General features: G+C 45.6%; 1 protein-coding gene across 3 annotated transcripts in view; it reads left to right on the top strand.

Moving 5' to 3' along the window:
• galns (galactosamine (N-acetyl)-6-sulfatase) overlaps nt 1-17,780 on the top strand; it is a 114,666-nt gene that overhangs the window by 94,100 nt on the left and 2,786 nt on the right. For 2 of the 3 annotated variants that reach the window (XM_085991945.1, XM_085991942.1), the window contains one exon: nt 1,178-3,737. In XM_085991945.1, coding sequence (XP_085848071.1) covers nt 1,178-1,264 — 87 coding nt within the window. In that variant the 3' untranslated portion in view covers nt 1,265-3,737. Of the gene's footprint in view, nt 1-1,177; nt 3,738-17,780 lie in introns of those variants that run through there. The other variant, XM_085991944.1, reaches the window with a different exon arrangement.

Genomic DNA, 17,780 nt, shown 5'->3' with positions numbered 1-17,780 from the left:
CAGCATAAAAGAAGAACATTAACTATCAACCCGGGAGCCCTCAGCATTAAATGAAAGATCAGTAAACGTGGCGGTGCTGAAAATGAAACTTCACCTGCAGCGCCACTGCCACCTGCTGGTCAGAGCTCCTATTGTTCAAGCTCGGTACCGATAGTTAGAACCTGGAAAGGACCAATCGGCACAACAAATATATCGACTCTCTACTACCCCTGACCCTCGCCCTCTTCCCCCCTCATATCCCCACTCCCCCCAATTTCCCCCCCCGACCTTCGCCCTCTTCCCCCTCATATCCCCACTCCCCCAAATTTCCCCCCGACCTTCACCCTCTTCCCCACTCCCCCAATTTCCCCCCGACCTTTGCCCTCATATCCCCACTCCCCCCAATTTCCCCCCTCGCCCCGTATCCCCCAATTGGGACGTCCTGAGGTCGTGAAGGGCGCTATAGAAATGCAAGTCTTTCTTTTTACCTACCTTCTCACCATATCCCTCGAATCCTTTTCTCTCCCGACCCCTTATCCACTTCAATGTCCTTCCCTGGAAAGTTGTTCCCTCTTGATTAACCTTTGGATGAAAAAGTTTCCCGATTTCTCTTCTTACTCCTGACTGCTTCATTTTTAACCTGTGCCCCTGAGATTCGAACCTTCCTCACAGGGAACAATGTCTCTCAACTCCATTCCTAATCTTAAAAAAACAAAACCTTGAGTAACAAATCTATCCACTGACCTTACAATGTGTCCCCTCCGACTGGAGTATTTACAGTGAATTAATCTCCATCAGGAGTCTCGTCCATCACAAAACGGAACTGAAGATTTCGATGAGCTCAGGTCCTGGCAGAGTATAGCGCCTGTGGGAGTTAATAACAGATTACCCAACAGAAACTCGATACCAACCGCTCTGTCACTGCCCCACTCGGGCTGCTGTCAGTTCAGAGCTCAGCGTATTGCTGCACCGGAGGTATTGGAGTGAGCTGGAATGTAACACAGTAACAGTGTGAGTGAGTGAATGAGTGGGTGCTTCAATGCTGTTCAAAGGCCCCATTACATACACAGGGTGGCAATGGAGGAACTGTATAAGGTGGGGGTGAATAAAGTGTGTGTACTGAGTGTGCAAGGGGTGTGTGAGTAAATAGAAATGTTGGGGTAGCTGTTAATGAAACTTTTCCATTTTCTCCCAACAGAATTGGGATCCTCCAGGTTGTGAAAAACTCGGCAAATGTCTGAAAATCCCCAAGTCCAACCCGTGGGAATGTATCTGGCCGCATTAACACTGGTAACATTGGACCGTGGACAGTGAGAGTCAGCACCTCAGGAACTGTACCCCAGTGAGAGTCAGCACCTTCAGGAACTGTACCCCAGTGAGAGTCAGCACCTTCAGGAACTGTACCCCAGTGAGAGTCAGCACCTTCAGGAACTGTACCCCAGTGAGAGTCAGCACCTTCAGGAACTATACCCCAGTAAGAGTCAGCACCTTCAGGAACTGTACCCCAGTGAGAGTCAGCACCTTCAGGAACTGTGCCCCAGTGAGAGTCAGCACCTTCAGGAACTGTACCCCAGTGAGAGTCAGCACCTTCAGGAACTGTACCCCAGTGAGAGTCAGCACCTTCAGGAACTGTACCCCAGTGAGAGTCAGCACCTTCAGGAACTGTACCCCAGTGAGAGTTCGCACCTTCAGGAACTGTACCCCAGTGAGAGACAGCACCTTCAGGAACTGTACCCCAGTGAGAATCAGCACCTTCAGGAACTGAACCCCAGTGAGAGTCAGCACCTTCAGGAACTGCCCCACTGAGAGTCAGCACCTTCAGGAACTGTACCCCAGTGAGAGTCAGCACCTTCAGGAACTGTACCCCAGTGAGAGTCAGCACCTTCAGGAACTGTACCCCAGTGAGAGTCAGCACCTTCAGGAACTGTACCCCAGTGAGAGTCAGCACCTTCAGGAACTGTACCCCAGTGAGAGTCAGCACTTTCAGGAACTGTACCCCAGTGAGAGTCAGCACCTTCAGGAACTGTACCCCAGTGAGAGTCAGCACCTTCAGGAACTGTACCCCAGTGAGAGTCAGCACCTTCAGGAACTGAACCCCAGTGAGAGTTCGCACCTTCAGGAACTGTACCCCAGTGAGAGACAGCACCTTCAGGAACTGTACCCCAGTGAGAATCAGCACCTTCAGGAACTGAACCCCAGTGAGAGTCAGCACCTTCAGGAACTGTACCCCAGTGAGAGTCAGCACCTTCAGGAATTGTACCCCAGTGAGGGTCAGCACCTTCAGGAACTGTACCCCAGTGAGAGTCGGCACCTTCAGGAACTGTACCCCAGTGAGGGTCAGCACCTTCAGGAACTATACCCCAGTGAGAGTCGGCACCTTCAGGAACTGTACCCCAGTGAGGGTCAGCACCTTCAGGAACTGTACCCCAGTGAGAGTCAGCACCTTCAGGAACTGTACCCCAGTGAGAGTCGGCACCTTCAGGAACTGTACCCCAGTGAGGGTCAGCACCTTCAGGAACTGTACCCCAGTGAGAGTCAGCAGCTTCAGGAACTGTACCCCAGTGAGAGTCAGCACCTTCAGGAACTGTACCCCAGTGAGAGTCAGCACCTTCAGGAACTGTACCCCAGTGAGAGTCAGCACCTTCAGGAATTTGCTTTAGAGGGAGTGCAACGAAGGTTCACCAAACTGGCTGATCTTCGACCTCAACTCCACTTTCTCGCCTGATCCCCATATCCCTTGATTCCCCTAGAGTCCAGATATCTATCGATCTCAGCCTTGAATATACTCAACGACTGAGCCTCCACAGCCCTATGGGGCAGAGAACTCCAAAGATTCACCACCCTCTGAGTGAAGAAATTTCTCCTCATCTCAGTCCTAAATGGCCGACCCCTTATCCCGAGACTGTGCCCCCTGGTTCTAGACTCCCCAGCCAGGGCAAACATCCACCCGGAATCTACTGTGTCAAGCCCTTTAAGAATGTTATATGTTTCAATGAGATCACCTCTCATTCTTTTAAACCCTAGTGACTATAAGCCTAGTGTCAGATGCTTTTATCCCAGAGAGCAGAGAGACCAGGGATGAGATTTGTGAGTCACTGGCGATCATTGAGAGTCAGTAAAAACTGTTAATGTGGTTAATGCCCAGATTCAAATAAGGGGACACATCAGAGCCAGGTAATTGTAGACTCATTCATCGCACTTCCATTCCATGTGAAATATTGGAGTCCATTATCAGGAGTAACTTCAAGGATTATCTGTCGAACAGTAACCTGGTTAACAGCAGTCAGCATGAATTCAGAAAGGGGAAATATCTGAGCGGGCAGAACCATGGCAGGTCAAATTTACACAGTGCCTTGCACTTCACAAATGGAGCGGAAACAGACCTGGGAGTCTTCGACTCGACACCAAACATGTCCAAAACAGCAGCGATATTTACCAGGGAGACGAACAGGGGAAGAAGATCAAGACATTTAAGATAGAAGGATGGATTGCGTCTGTGCATACTAAAAGAAGTTAGGGAAGAGATAGCAGAGACACTATTACATATATATAAAAATTCATTCGAAACTGGAACAGTGCCAGCGGACTGGCGGACAGTGAATGTGATTCCTAGATTTAAAAAGGGAGATAGAACAAGTCCAGGGAATTATACACCAATTAGCTTAATGTCGATGGTGGGAAAGATAATGGAATCCTTACTCAAAGATGTAATAGAAAACAATCTAGAAACAGAAAACATAATAAAGAGTAATCAGCAATGTTCTCTCTAATTTTTTATCATGCGCGGTCCCTTTAACGGGCTGGGCGGCCCATTCAAATTTCCACACTTGCGTGGTTTCTTCCATAGAAAAGCTGATGAGCAGCCTGCGCCTGACCTCCAGACCACTGCACGAGAACATTGGTAGTCAGCACGGATTTCAGAAGGGACGGTCACGCTTGACCAACCATATTGAATTCTTTGAAGTAACAGAGAGAGTAAACAAGGGTCATAAACGGGTCTTTTTCCGAGTGGCAGGCAGTGACTAGTGGGGTACCGCAGGGATCGGTCCTTGGACCCCAGCTATTCACAATATATATTAATGATCTAGACCAGGGAACTAGATGTAATATCTCCAAGTTTGCAGACGACACAAAGCTGGGTGGGCGTGTGTGCTGTGAGGAGGATGCCGAGAAACTCCAGTACGATTTGGACAGGTTGGGTGATTGGGCAATTGCATGGCAGATGCAGTATAATGTGGATAAATGCGAGGTTATCCACTTTGGTGGCAAATACAGGAAGGCAGAATATTATCTGAACGGCAATAGATTGGGAGAAGGGGAAGTGCAACGAGACCTGGGTGTCCTTGTGCACCAGTCGCTGAAGGTAAGCATGCAGGTGCAGCAGGCGGTTAAGAAGGCAAATGGTATGTTGGCCTTCGTAGCGAGAAGATTCGAGTACAGGAGCAAGGATGTCTTGCTGCAGTTGTACAGGGCCTTGGTGAGACGACACCTTGAGTATTGTGTGCAGTTTTGGTCGCCTTATCTGAGGAAGGATGTTCTTGCCATGGAGGGAGTGCAGCGAAGATTCACCAGGCTGATACCTGGGATGGCAGGAATGACGTATGAGGAGAGATTGGGTCGATTGGGCTTATACTCGCTGGAGTTTAGAAGAATGAGAGGGGATCTCATTGAAACTTATAAAATTCTAACAGGACTGGACAGACTGGATGCAGGAAGGATGTTCCCGATGGCCGGGGAGTCCAGAACCAGGGGTCACAGTCTAAGGATAAGGGGTAAGCCATTTAGGACAAATGAGGAGGAATTTCTTCACCCAGAGAGTGGTGAACCTGTGGAATTCTCTACCACAGAAGGCAGTTGAGGCCAATTCATTAAATATATTCAAGAAGGAGTTAGATAGATTTCTTAAGGCTAAAGGGATCTGGGGAGAAAGCAGGGACAGGGTACTGAGTTTGGATGATCAGCCATGATCGCATTGAATGGCGGAGCAGGCTCGAGGGGCCGAATGGCCTACACCTGCTCCTATCTTCTAAGTTTCTATGTCATGCAGTAGATTTGGATTTTCAAAAGGCCTCCGATAAGGTACCGCACAGTAGACTCATGACTAAGATCAGCATGTGGAGTCGGGGGACAAGTAGCAGAATAGATAGCAAGCTGGCGAGAAAAGTGCATGAGAAAGGAATAGAAGGATATGTTGATAGGGTGAGAGGAGGCTCGTGTGGAGCATAAACACCGGCATGGGCCAAATGGCCTGTTTGCTGTAAATTATATGGAACAAAGCCAATAGAATATTGAACCATAAAACGAAAACAGGAAGCTACAAGTGCGAGTAAGTTATGATCAAACTGCAGGGCTCTGGTCAGACTGCACCTTTCCAGTTCTGGTCAGAGGCACAAGTGAGACATTCAAACACTAGAGGCAGAGCAGAGAAGAGTCAGGAGACTGATTGCCAGTGTCAGGCCTGAGCTCTGAGGAAAGACCGAGAAACTTCAGTTCTTCAGCCTGGAACAGAGACGTCTGAGAGGGGATCTTACAGAGGGATATGAAATGGTTAAGGGTAACAGGAAAATGAACCTGGGATGTTAGCTTAAATTTAATTGTTGTAGATCGAAGGGCTGGAGGTTCAAACTAGCAAAGGGTAATTTTAGGACAGACATCAGAAACATAGGGACAGGAGGAGGCCATTCAGCCTCTCGAAGGATGAGGAGAGATTGGGTCGATTGGGCTTATACTCGCTGGAGTTTCGAAGAATGAGAGGGGATCTTATTGAAATTTATAAAATTCTAACAGGACTAAACAGACTAGATGCAGGAAGGATGTTCCCGATGGCGGGGGAGTCCAGAACCAGGGGTCACAGTCTAAGGATAAGGGGTAAGCCATTTAGGACTGAGATGAGGAATTTCTTCACCCAGGGAGTGGTGAACCTGTGGAATTCTCTACCACAGAAGGCAGTAGAGGCCAATTCATTCAATATATTCAAGAAGGAGTTGGATATATTTCTTAAGGCTAAAGGGACATGGGGAGAAGGCAGGAACAGGGTACTGAATTTGAATGAGCAGCCATGATCGCATTGAATGGCGGAGCAGGCTCGAGGGGCCGAATGGCCTACTCCTGCTCCTATCTTCTATGTTTCGAAAGAAAGACTTGCATTTATATAGCGCCTTTCACGATCACTGGACATCTCAAAGCGCTTTACAGCCAATGAAGTACTTTTGAAGTGGAGTCACTTGTAATGTAGGAAAAGGTTTTCTACGCAGCGTATTACACAGGAACAAGAGGAGGCCATTCAGCCCCTAAAGCCTGTCTGCCATTCGATTTGATCATGGCGGATCTGTAGCTCAGCTCCATTTACCCGCCTTGGTACCATATCTCTTGATAGCTTACCCAACAAAAATCTAAGAATAATGGAGGCAAAAAGCCTGGATCATTGAAGAAACAATTGGATGCTGCAATGGGGGGACACAGGAATGTTAGAATCTCTCTGGCTGAATGAATCAACTGGGTCCGACTGGTAGTCTTCGCCCATCATTAGCTTGTAAAATAGAAACAGAAAATACTGGAAATACTCAGCAAATCAGGCAGCATCTGTGGAGAGAGAAACAGAGTTAACGTATCAGAACAGACGAAAGGTCATTGACCTGAAATGTTAACACTTAACACTGTTTCTCTCTCCACAGATGCTGCCTGATCTGAGTATTTACAGTATTTTTTATTTTTGTTCCATAATCCTAGTTACAGTACCAAACCGAGATGCACTGCAGCAACTCGCCAAGGCTTCTTCGGCAGCACCTCCCAAACCCGTGAACTCTACCACCTAGAAGGACAAGGGCAGCAGGTGCATGGGAACACCACCACCTCCAAGTTCCCCTCCAAGTCACACACCATCCCAACTTGAAAGTATATCGCCGATCCTTCATCGTCGCTGGGTCAAACTCCTGGAACTCCCTAACAGCACTGTGGGAGCACCTTCACCACATGGACTGCAGCGGTTCAAGGCGGCGGCCCATCACCACCTTCTCAAGGGAAATTAGGGATGGGCAATAAATGAGCGATGACCGAATAAAATAGGGTGACCATGAGTCTCCTTTTTTGGGGACAGTACCCGGATGAGGTACCGTGTCCACGGGCAAACAATGTCCCCAGAAGGGTCCCCGCTTCACGAAACTTGGCACGAAAACCTTAACTTTTAATTTCTCATGTTGGAATATGATGCATAAGTGAGTCATCGATTCATGGAGTCATAATGACACAGAAGGAGGCCATTCGGCCCATATAGTCCGTGCCAGCTCTCTGTAGAGCAATCCAGTCAGTCCCATTCCCCCGCTCTATCCCCGTAGCCCTGCAAGTTTATTTCCCTCAAGTGCCTGTCCAGTCTCCCCTTGAAAACACTGAGTGTCTCCGCTTCCACCACTTCCCTCGGCAGCGAGTTCCAGGTCCACACCACTGGCTGCTTAAAAAAGTTTTTCTTGACATCCCCCCTGTATCTCTTGCCCAAATCCTTTAATCTGTGTCCCCTAGTCCTTGTACCATCAACTAGTGGGAACAGCCTTTCCCCGTCTAGCCTATCCAAACCCGTCATAATCTTGTACACCTCTATCAAATCACCCCTCAACCTCCTTTGCTCTAATGAAAACAAATCCAGCTTCTCCAACTTGTCCTTGTAGCTAAGATCCCCCATCCCTGGAACCATTCTGGTAAATCTCCTCTGCACCCTCTCAAGGGCCTTCACATCCTTGCTAAAGTGTGATGACCAGAACTGGACGCAATACTCCAGCTGTGGCCTAACCAGCGCTTTATAAAGGTTCAACATAACTTCTCTACTTTTGTACTCAATATCTCTATTTATGAAGCCCAAGATCCCATATGCTTTGCTAACCACTCTCTCAATATGTCCTGCCACCTTCAGGGACCTATGTACATTAACTCCCAGGTCCCTCTGTCCCTGCACACTCTTTAAAACTGTGCCATTAAGTGTATATTGCCTCTCCCTGTTCCTTCTGCCAAAATGCATCACCTCACACTTCTCTGTATTAAATTCCATCTGCCACTTGTCTGCCCATTCTGCTAGCCTTTCTATGTCCTGTTGCAGTTGATTGATATCATCATCACTGTTTGCCACACCCCCAAGTTTGGTGTCATCGGCAAATTTAGAAATTCTACTCTGTATTCCAATATCCAGGTCATTTATATATATCAAAAAATGCAGTGGCCCCAGGCACTGACCCTTGCGGAACACCACTGTCTACCATCCTCCAGTCTGAAACTCACTGTTTTCTGTCCTTAAGCCAATTCCTTATCCAAGCTGCCACTGACCCACCTATTCCGTGAGCCTCAATTTTGTTAACCAGCCTTCTATGTGGTACTTTGTCAAACGCCTTCCTAAAATCCATGTAGACAACATCCATTGCATTCCCTTCATCAATCCTCCCTGTTACTTCATCAAAAAATTCAATTAGATTAGTCAAACATGATCTGCCTTTTACAAATCTATGTTGGTTCTCCTTAATTAGCTTAAACCTCTCCAAGTGCCCGTTAATTTTTTCCTTGATTATTGTTTCTAAAACTTTACCCACCACTGATGTTAAACTGACCGGCCTGTAGTTACTAGGATTGTCCTTACACCCTTTCTTGAATAATGGTGTCACATTTGCCACTTTCCAATCCTCAGGCACCTCCCCGCATCTAGGGAAGATTGGAAAATTATGGCAAGCCCTTCCGCTATCTCATCCCCCAATTCCCTTAGCAATCTGGAATGCAAGCCATCTGGACCAGGCGACTTGTCCACTCTAAGCATACCCAGCCTTTCTCGTACATCCTGTCCGTCAATTTTCACCCCTTCCATTGCTTCTACCTTTTCCACTGCTACCGATATTTTGTCAGAATCCACCTCCTTAGTAAACACTGATACAAAGTACTCATTGAGTATTCTAGCCTTGCCCTGCGCCTCTAAGCATATAACACCTTCTTTGTCGCTAAGAGGCCCCACCTCGCCTTTAACTACCCGTTTACTGTTTACATGCCGGTAGAAGATTTTTGGGTTCCCTTTTATGTTAACCACCATTCTACTCTCATATTCTCTCTTTGCCAATCTTATTTTCATCTTCACTTCCCCTCTCAACTTATTGTATTTGGTCTGGTTCTCCCTTGAAGAATTCACCTGACATTCATCATACACCCTCTTTTTGTTTCATCTTCTCTATCTCCCTCGTCATCCAAGGAGCCCTTGCTTTGGTTCCCTTACCCTTCCCTCTTGTTGGAATGTACCTAGCCTGTACTTGGAACATCTCCTTAAAGATCACCCATTGTTCCGTTACAGTTTTTCCTGTCAGTCTTTGGTTCCATTTTAATCTGGCTAGATCCCTTCGCATCCCATTGAAGTTAGCCCTATTGGGAGTTTAAAAGTTCCACTCTAGATTGTTCCTTGCTCCTCGCCATTGCTAATCTAAATCTTATGATACGATGATCACTCGTACCCAAGTGTTCTCCCACAGACACTTGGTCGACCTGGCCCACCTCATTCCCCAGCACCAGATCCAGCAATGCCTCTTTCCTAGTTGGGCCAAGGACATACTGGTCAAGGAAATTCTCCTGAACACATTTCAGAAATACCTCCCCTTCCTTTCCCTTTACCCTAGCATTATCCCAATCGATATTTGGGTAATTAAAGTGAGGTATAGCACAGAGTATAAACAGAAGATGCTGGAAACACTCAGCAGGTCAGGTAGTATCTGTGGAGAGAGAAACAGAGTTGATGTTTCAGGTCGATGATCTCTCCACAGATGCTGCCTGACCTGCTGAGTATTTCCAGCATTTTCTGCTTTTATCTTAGATTTCCAGCATCCGCAGTATTTTGCTCTTGTATAGTTACGAGTGTGTAATGTAAGTCGCCTTAAATAAAGCTGTCTGCTAAATGTCTATATAATAAACACGTTAGAGAGAAATATCCAGAACATGTTTATTATTATTACTATTAACGGCTGCGCGGGTTGAAATCAGTAGCCACGTGGCCCCGAGCTGCCCTGCGGTTGGTCAATAAAGGGGCCGGGTTCTAATTGGCAGGATCCGACTGTGGCCGCAGTGTGCATGCTTCGCACCCCCCAACCGAATCTCCGGATCGCGTGCACTTTTCCTCACCAAGCTGCACAACTTATATTTTCCGACCTGGCTACTTTGCTGCACTCCCAGCCTGTGTCTCCCCGGATTCAGTTCAGAAAATATGGTTTTAGAATTTAAAACAGGTACCAGTAGGGGGTGCTGGTGAGCCAAGCCACAGTACTGCTATCTGCCTGCTGGTGGCGCTATTTGGCACACAGGAACAGGAGGAGGCCATTCAGCCCCTCCAGCCTGCTCCGCCATTCAATATCATCAACTCCACACACCCGCCTTTGCCCCGTATCCCTTAATACCTTTGGTTAACAGAAATCTATCAATCTCAGATTTAAAATTAACAATTGATCTAGCATCAATTGCCATTTGCGGAAGAGAGTTCCAAACTTCGACCACCCTTTGTGTGTAGCAGTGTTTCCTAATTTCACTCCTGAAAGGTCTGGCTCTAATTTTTAGACTCTGCCCCCTAGTCCTAGACTCCCCACAGGGGAAATAGTTTCTCTCTCTCTACCCTATCTGTTCCCCTTAATATCCTGAAAACTTCGATCAGATCATTCCTTAACATTTTAAATTCTAGGGAATACAACCCAAGTTTGTGTAATCTCTCCTCGTAACTTAACCCTTGAAGTCCGGGTATCATTCTGGTAAACCTACGCTGCACTCCCTCCAAGGCCAATATATCCTTCCTAAGGTGCGGTGCCCAGAACTGCTCCCAGTGCTCCAGGTGTGGTCTAACCAGGGCTTTGTACAGCTGCAGCATAACTTCGACCCCCTTGTACTCTAGTCCTCCAGATATAAAGGCCAGCATTCCATTAGCCTTTTTGATTATTTTCAGTACCTGTTCATGACATTTTAATGATCTATGTACCTGGACCCCCCAAGTCTCTTTGGACCTCTACTGTTTTTAGCCTTTCACCATTTAGAAAGTACCCTGTTCTATCCCTTTTAGGTCCAAAGTGGATGACCTCGCATTGAAATCCATTTGCCACAGTTTTGCCCACCATTATATTCCTGTTGCTCTGCAGCACAGTGACCCGCAATCAGTCCCTTGCACAGGGTGTCCTGTCTCTCATTGCAATGTCTTTAAAGCCCCGTTTCCTCTGGTGACGGAATCCAGAACAAGGGGTATAATCTTAAAATGTGAGCAAGACTCTTCAGGAGTGAAATCAGGGAGCATGTTTTCACACAAAGGATAGCGGAAATCTGGAACTCCCAAAAAGGCTGGATGCTGGGGGACAATTGGAGCTTTCAAGACTGCTAGATTTTTGTTAGGTTAAGGTATTAAGGGATATGGAACAAAAGTGGGAAATGGTGCTACGGTACAGATCAGCCATGATCTAATTGAATGGCGGGACAGGCTCGAGAGGCTGAATGGCCTACGCAGGGAATACCTCATTTGCAACTATGAAAGTATCGGAGGCCCTGCCTGATTAACAGTGGACAAAGTCGATCGGAGCTTGTGTTATGTATTGGGGGGGCATGAAAAAACACTGGCGGACAAAAGAAAGGAAAATCCCACAGTGTTTTATAAGTATATTAAGGGCAAGAGGATAACCAGGGAAAGAGTAGGGCCCATTAGGGACCAAAGTGGCAATCTGTGTGTGGAGCCGGAAGATGCAGGTGAGGTTTTAAATTAATATTTTGCATCTGTGTTCACTATGGAGAAGGACAATGTAGGCATAGAAATCAGGCAGGGGGATTGTGATATACTTGAACAAATTAGTATTGACAGGGAGGAGGCACTAGCAGTTTAAGCGGGCTTAAAAGTGGATAAATCCCCAGGCCCAGACGAGATGTATCCCAGGCTGCTGTGTGAGGCAAGGGAGGAGATTGCAGGGGCTCTGACACAAATTTTCAGAACCTCTCTGGCCACAGGGGAGGTGCCAGAGGACTGGAGGACAGCTAACGTAGTACCATTATTCAAGAAGGGTAGTAGGGATAAACCAGGGAATTACAGGCCAGTGAGCCTAACATCAGTGGTAGGGAAATTATTGAAAAAAATTCTGAGGGACAGAATTAGTCTCCACTTGGAGAGGCAAGGATTAATCAAGGATAGTCACAGTGGCTTTGTCAGGGGAGATCATGTCTAACCAATTTGATTGAATTTTTCGAGGGGGTGACTAGGTGTGTGGATGACGGTAGTGTAGTTGATGTAGTCTACATGGACTTCAGTAAGGCTTTTGACAAAGTCCCGCATGGAAGACTGGTCAAGAAGGTAAGAGCCCATGGGATCCAGGGCAATTTGGCACATTGGATCCAAAATTGGCTTAGTGGCAGGAGGCAGAGGATGATTGTCGAAGGTTGTTTTTGTGATGTGGTGACCTCAATTCAAGAACTGGCGAAGAACCAGACTTCACCAATAATCAGGGAAACAATTACATATTCGGGAATAACCACTTCGATATCCCTTCCCTTCCATACAGGCATAACTGCGACAAGCAGACAAATACCAACGGAAAACAGCTCCTGCAGCTCTGTCGAAGCCTGGGTCTGTACATTGTCAATGGTAGGTTCATAGGAGACCTCCTAGGAAGATCGACCTATTGCTCACCTCTTGGCTGCAGCACCGTAGACTATATGATTACGGATTTGGACCCATCCTCTTTCAGAGCATTCACAGTCAAACCACAAACAACACTGTCAGATCACAGTCAAATTACTATGTATCTTAAAAAGACAGAAACAAACAACACAGAAACACAACCCAGTAAACTGTACAACACCAAAAAATCATACAGATGGGCCAAAAACGACATGGAAAAATACCAGAAAGCAATTAGCAATGAATCAACTCAAGCTCTCTTGGACACCTTTCTGGATAACATATACACTCACAATAAAGAAGGCGTAAACCGGGCAGTGAATAACCTAAACAATATTTTTGATAATTTGGCAACAAGGTCAAACTTGAAAGCTCGCAAGAACAAACCCAAAACAAAAAACTATGAAAAATGGTTTGACCCAGATTGCCATAACATGAGGAAAAAACTTAGAAAAATATCAAACCAAAAACACAGACATCCAGAAAACGAGGAATTATGCCTTACTTATTGTCAGACACTAACACAATACAGAAACACACTCAGAACCAAAAAAGAGCAATATATTAAGAATACACTCAGCTCCATTGAGGAATCCATTGATTCCAATTGTTTCTGGGACAACTGGAATACATTACACAAAAAACAACACGACGAATTGGCCATTCAAAATGGAGACACATGGGAAAACCACTTTGAAAAATTATACCAGAAAAACACACTAAGGCCAGAGCAACACCAAATATGCAAAAAACTGGAAAAGCTCGAAATGGCCATAAAAGATAACCAAAACCCGCTAGACTCCATAATAACAGAAAAAGAACTTCTTGAAAAACTCAAGGACCTGCGACCAGGAAAAGCTTGCGGGGCAGACGGCATACTAAGCAAGATGATTAAACACACAGACGATAAAATGAAACTGGCTATCCTAAAACTCTTCAACTTGGTTCTGAGTGTCGGTTACTTCCCTGATATCTGGAACAAAGGACTCATAACGCCCATATACAAAAGTGGGGACAAAGTCGACCCAAATAACTATCGAGGCATCTGTGTAAACAGTAACCTGGGGAAGGTATTCTGTAGTATCATAAACAAAAGACTTATAAACTTCCTTGAGGAGCACAATGTCTTGAGTAAAAGCCAAATTGGATTCCTGCCAAACTATAGAACATCAGATCATATCTTCACCCTACAGACCCTAATTGACAAACACGTTCATCAAAACAAAAGCAAAATCTACGCATGCTTTATAGATTTCCAGAAGGCTTTCGATTCCATCTGGCACGACGGTTTATTCTTGAAACTTATCGAAAGCGGGGTAGGGGGAAAAACATATGATGTAATTAAATCAATGTATACAAACAACAAATGTGCAGTTAAAATTGGAGACAAACAAACAAAATACTTCCCACAGGGGCGGGGGGTGACGCAGGGCTCGCCAATCTCACCGACACTCTTTAATATTTACATAAATGAATTGGCAAAACTACTTGAACAATCTACAGCACCCGGCCTCACCCTATATGAATCCAAGGTTAAATTCCTCCTCTATGCAGACGACCTGGTTCTGCTGTCACCAACTAAGGAGGGTCTACAGCAGAACCTGGATCTGCTGGAGTCATACTGCCAGACTTGGGCCCTGACAATAAATCCCCAAAAAACCAAAGTCCTTGTGTTCCAGCAAAGATCCAGACATCAGGGACCCAAAATAAATTTCACACTAGGAACAACCAAAATTGAACAAACCACTAACTACACATACTTGGGCTTAAAAATCAGTTCTACGGGAAATTTCAAACTGGCTGTGAATGAACTGAAAGAGAAAGCAAGAAGGGCTTTCTATGCCATTAAAAAATCAATCCAAATAGAAATCCCAATTAGCATTTGGCTCAAAATTTTCAAATCAGTAATTGAACCAATTGCACTCAATGGCAGTGAGGTGTGGGGACCGCTAACACAACAAGAATTTGCAAAATGGGACAAACACCCAATTGAGATCCTACATGCAGAATTCTGTAAAAGTATCCTCCGGACTCAAAGGAAAACCGTAAACAATGCATGCAGGGCAGAACTAGGCCAATATCCATTAATAATCACTATCCAAAAAAGAGCCACCAAATTTTGGAAACACCTAGAAATGAGCAACCCCCAATGCTATCATTACGAAGCCCTGAAATGCCAAGAGAGGACCATAAAGAAGAATACCCTCAGTCAACTAGTCCTGGGACTCAGTGAAGTAACTACTAACACTACTAACAATAACCAGCCCCAGGACAGTAACAGCGTAACACAAAGAATTCGACCCAACACAATCGTCGCTAAGCAAAAGGAAAAATATCTGTCATATTGGGCAGAAACAACAAAAACCCAAAGCAAACTCAATTGCTACTTGGCCCTAAACAGACAATACAACATGGCTGATTACCTGACCATGGTAAAGGATAGCAAACTGAGAAAAACTTTGACAATGTACAGACTTAGTGAACATAACCTGGCGATCGAAAAAGGTAGACACAGGCAGACCCGGCTACCAAGAGAGGACAGGATATGCTCTCACTGCAGTCAGGGAGTGGTGGAGACAGAGATGCACTTCCTCACAGCTTGTAGAAAATATCAGGGCATAAGGGAGAATTTCTACCCAAAATTCACAAAAATATGCCCGGAATTCAGAAATTTGAATGACGACCAAAAACTCCCATACCTACGAGGGGAACAGAGAAATTGTGTAACCTTAGCGGCACACTATGTTACAGCTTGCCATAAACAGAGGGACAACCACTAAATAAACAGAGGGACAACCACTAAATATAAGAAAAGAGTATATATAAATTATATGAAAGTATATTTATACACTCAGGGATATATCTGTTTATACACTGTATGGATAGATCTGTATTTTTGTGAACAAACATGAATGTTTTTCGATGCTTTGGCAACATAAGATGTAACTTGTCATGCCAATAAAGCGATTTGAATTGAATTGAATTGAATTGAAAATTGATTGGAAGCCTGTGTCCAGTGGTGTACCGCAGGGATCGGTGCTGGGTCCCTTGCTGTTTGTAGTGTACATTAATGATTTAGATATGAATGTAGGAGGGATGATCAGTAAGTTCGCAGATGACATGAAAATTGGTGGAATGGTAAATAGCAAGGAGGGAAGCCTCAGGCTACAGGACGATACAGATAGGTTGGTGAGATGGGCAGAACAGTGGCAAATGGAATTTAACCCTGAAATGGTGATGCATTTTGGGAGGACTAACAAGGCAAGGGAATACACAATGAATGGTAGGAAGCTAGGAAGGACAGAGGATTAGAGGGACCTTGGTGTGCATGTACATAGATAAGAACATAAGAAGTAGGAGCAGGAGTAGGCCATACGGCCCCTCGGGCCTGCTCCGCCATTCAATAGGATCATGGCTGATCCGAATCTAGACTCACATCCACTTCCCTGCCCTCTCCACGTAACCCCTAATTCCCTTATCTGCTAGGAAACTGTCTATCTCCATTTTTAATTTATTTAATGTTGCAGCTTCCACAACTCTCTGGGGTAGCAAATTCCATAGATTTACTACCCTCTGAGTGAAGAAGTTTCTCCTCATCTCAGTTTTGAAAGGGCAGCCCCTTATTCTTAGATTATGCCCCCTAGTTCTAGTCTCACCCATCAGTGAAAAATCCTCCCCGCATCCACCCGATCAAGCCCCCTCACAATCTTATATGTTTCGATAAGATCGCCTCTCATTCTTCTGAACTCCAATGAGTGGAGTCCCAACCTACTCAACCTTTCCTCATACGTCAACCCCCTCATCTCCGGAATCAACCGAGTGAACCTTCTCTGAACCGCCTCGAGAGCAAGTATATCTTTTCTTAAATATGGAAACCAAAACTGCACGCAGTATTCCAGATGTGGCCTCACCAATACCCTGTATAACTGCAGCAAGACTTCCCTGTTTTTATACTCCATCCCCCTTGCAATAAAAGCCAAGATTCCATTGGCCTTCCTGATCACCTGCATACTAACTTTTTGTGTTTCATGCACCAGAGCCCCCAGATCCCTTTGTACTGTAGCACTTTGCAGTTTCTCTCCATTTAGATAATAACTTGCTCTTTGATTTTTTCTGCCAAAGTGCATAACCTCACACTTTTCAACATTATATTGCATCTGCCAAATCTCTGCCCATTCACTTAGCCTGTCTATGTCCTTTTGAAGGTTTTTTATGTCATCCTCACTCATTGCTTTCCCTCCCATCTTTGTATCGTCGGCAAACTTGGATATGTTACACTCGGTCCCTTCCTCCAAATCGTTAATATAGATTGTAAAGAGTTGGGGTCCCAGCACTGACCCCTGCGGAACACCACTAGTTACTGATTGCCAGCCCGAGAATGAACCATTTATCCCAACTCTTTGTTTTCTGTTAGATAGCCAATCTTCCACCCATGCCAGTATATTACCCCCAAGCCTGTGATTTCTTATCTTGATCAGTAATCTGTGTGGAACCTTGTCAAATGCCTTTTGGAAGTCCAAATACACTACATCCACTGGTTCCCCTTTATCCACCCTGTATGTTACATCCTCAAAGAATTCAAGCAAATTTAGAACATAAGAACTAGGAGCAGGAGTAGGCCAATCGGCCCCTCGAGCCTGCTCCGCCATTCAATAAGATCATGGCTGATCTGATCCTAACCGCCAATCCACTATCACAGAACCATCTCCTGAATCTAACAGAATTAGACACACGAAATAGGAGCAGGATCAGGCTACACGGCCCCTGGGCCCGCTCCGCTACCCACAGGGCCATGACCGATCCGAACCTAGACTCATGTCCAAATTCCTGCCCGCTCCCCGTAACCCTTAATTCCCTTTACTTCTAGGAAACTGTCTATTTCTGTTTTAAATTTATGTAATGATGTAGCTTCTACAGCTTTTTGGGGCAGCATATTCCATGGACCTACCACCCTCTGAGTGAAGTAGTTCCTCCTCATCTCAGTTTTGAAAGAGCAGCCCCTTATTCTAAGACTATGCCCCCTAGTTCTAGTTTCACCCATCATCGGCAACATCCTCCCCGCATCCACCCGATCCAACCCCTTCACAATCTTATATGTTTCAATAAGATCGCCTCTCATTCTTCTGAACTCCAATGAGTAGAGTCCCAATCTACT

Source organism: Somniosus microcephalus, chromosome 6 (assembly GCF_052327205.1).
Source record: "Somniosus microcephalus isolate GS21.2 chromosome 6, FLI_Smic_1.0, whole genome shotgun sequence".
NCBI lineage: Eukaryota > Metazoa > Chordata > Chondrichthyes > Squaliformes > Somniosidae > Somniosus > Somniosus microcephalus.
Note: the sequence above shows the minus strand (reverse complement) of the source record. Positions and strands in the feature narration are given on the sequence as shown.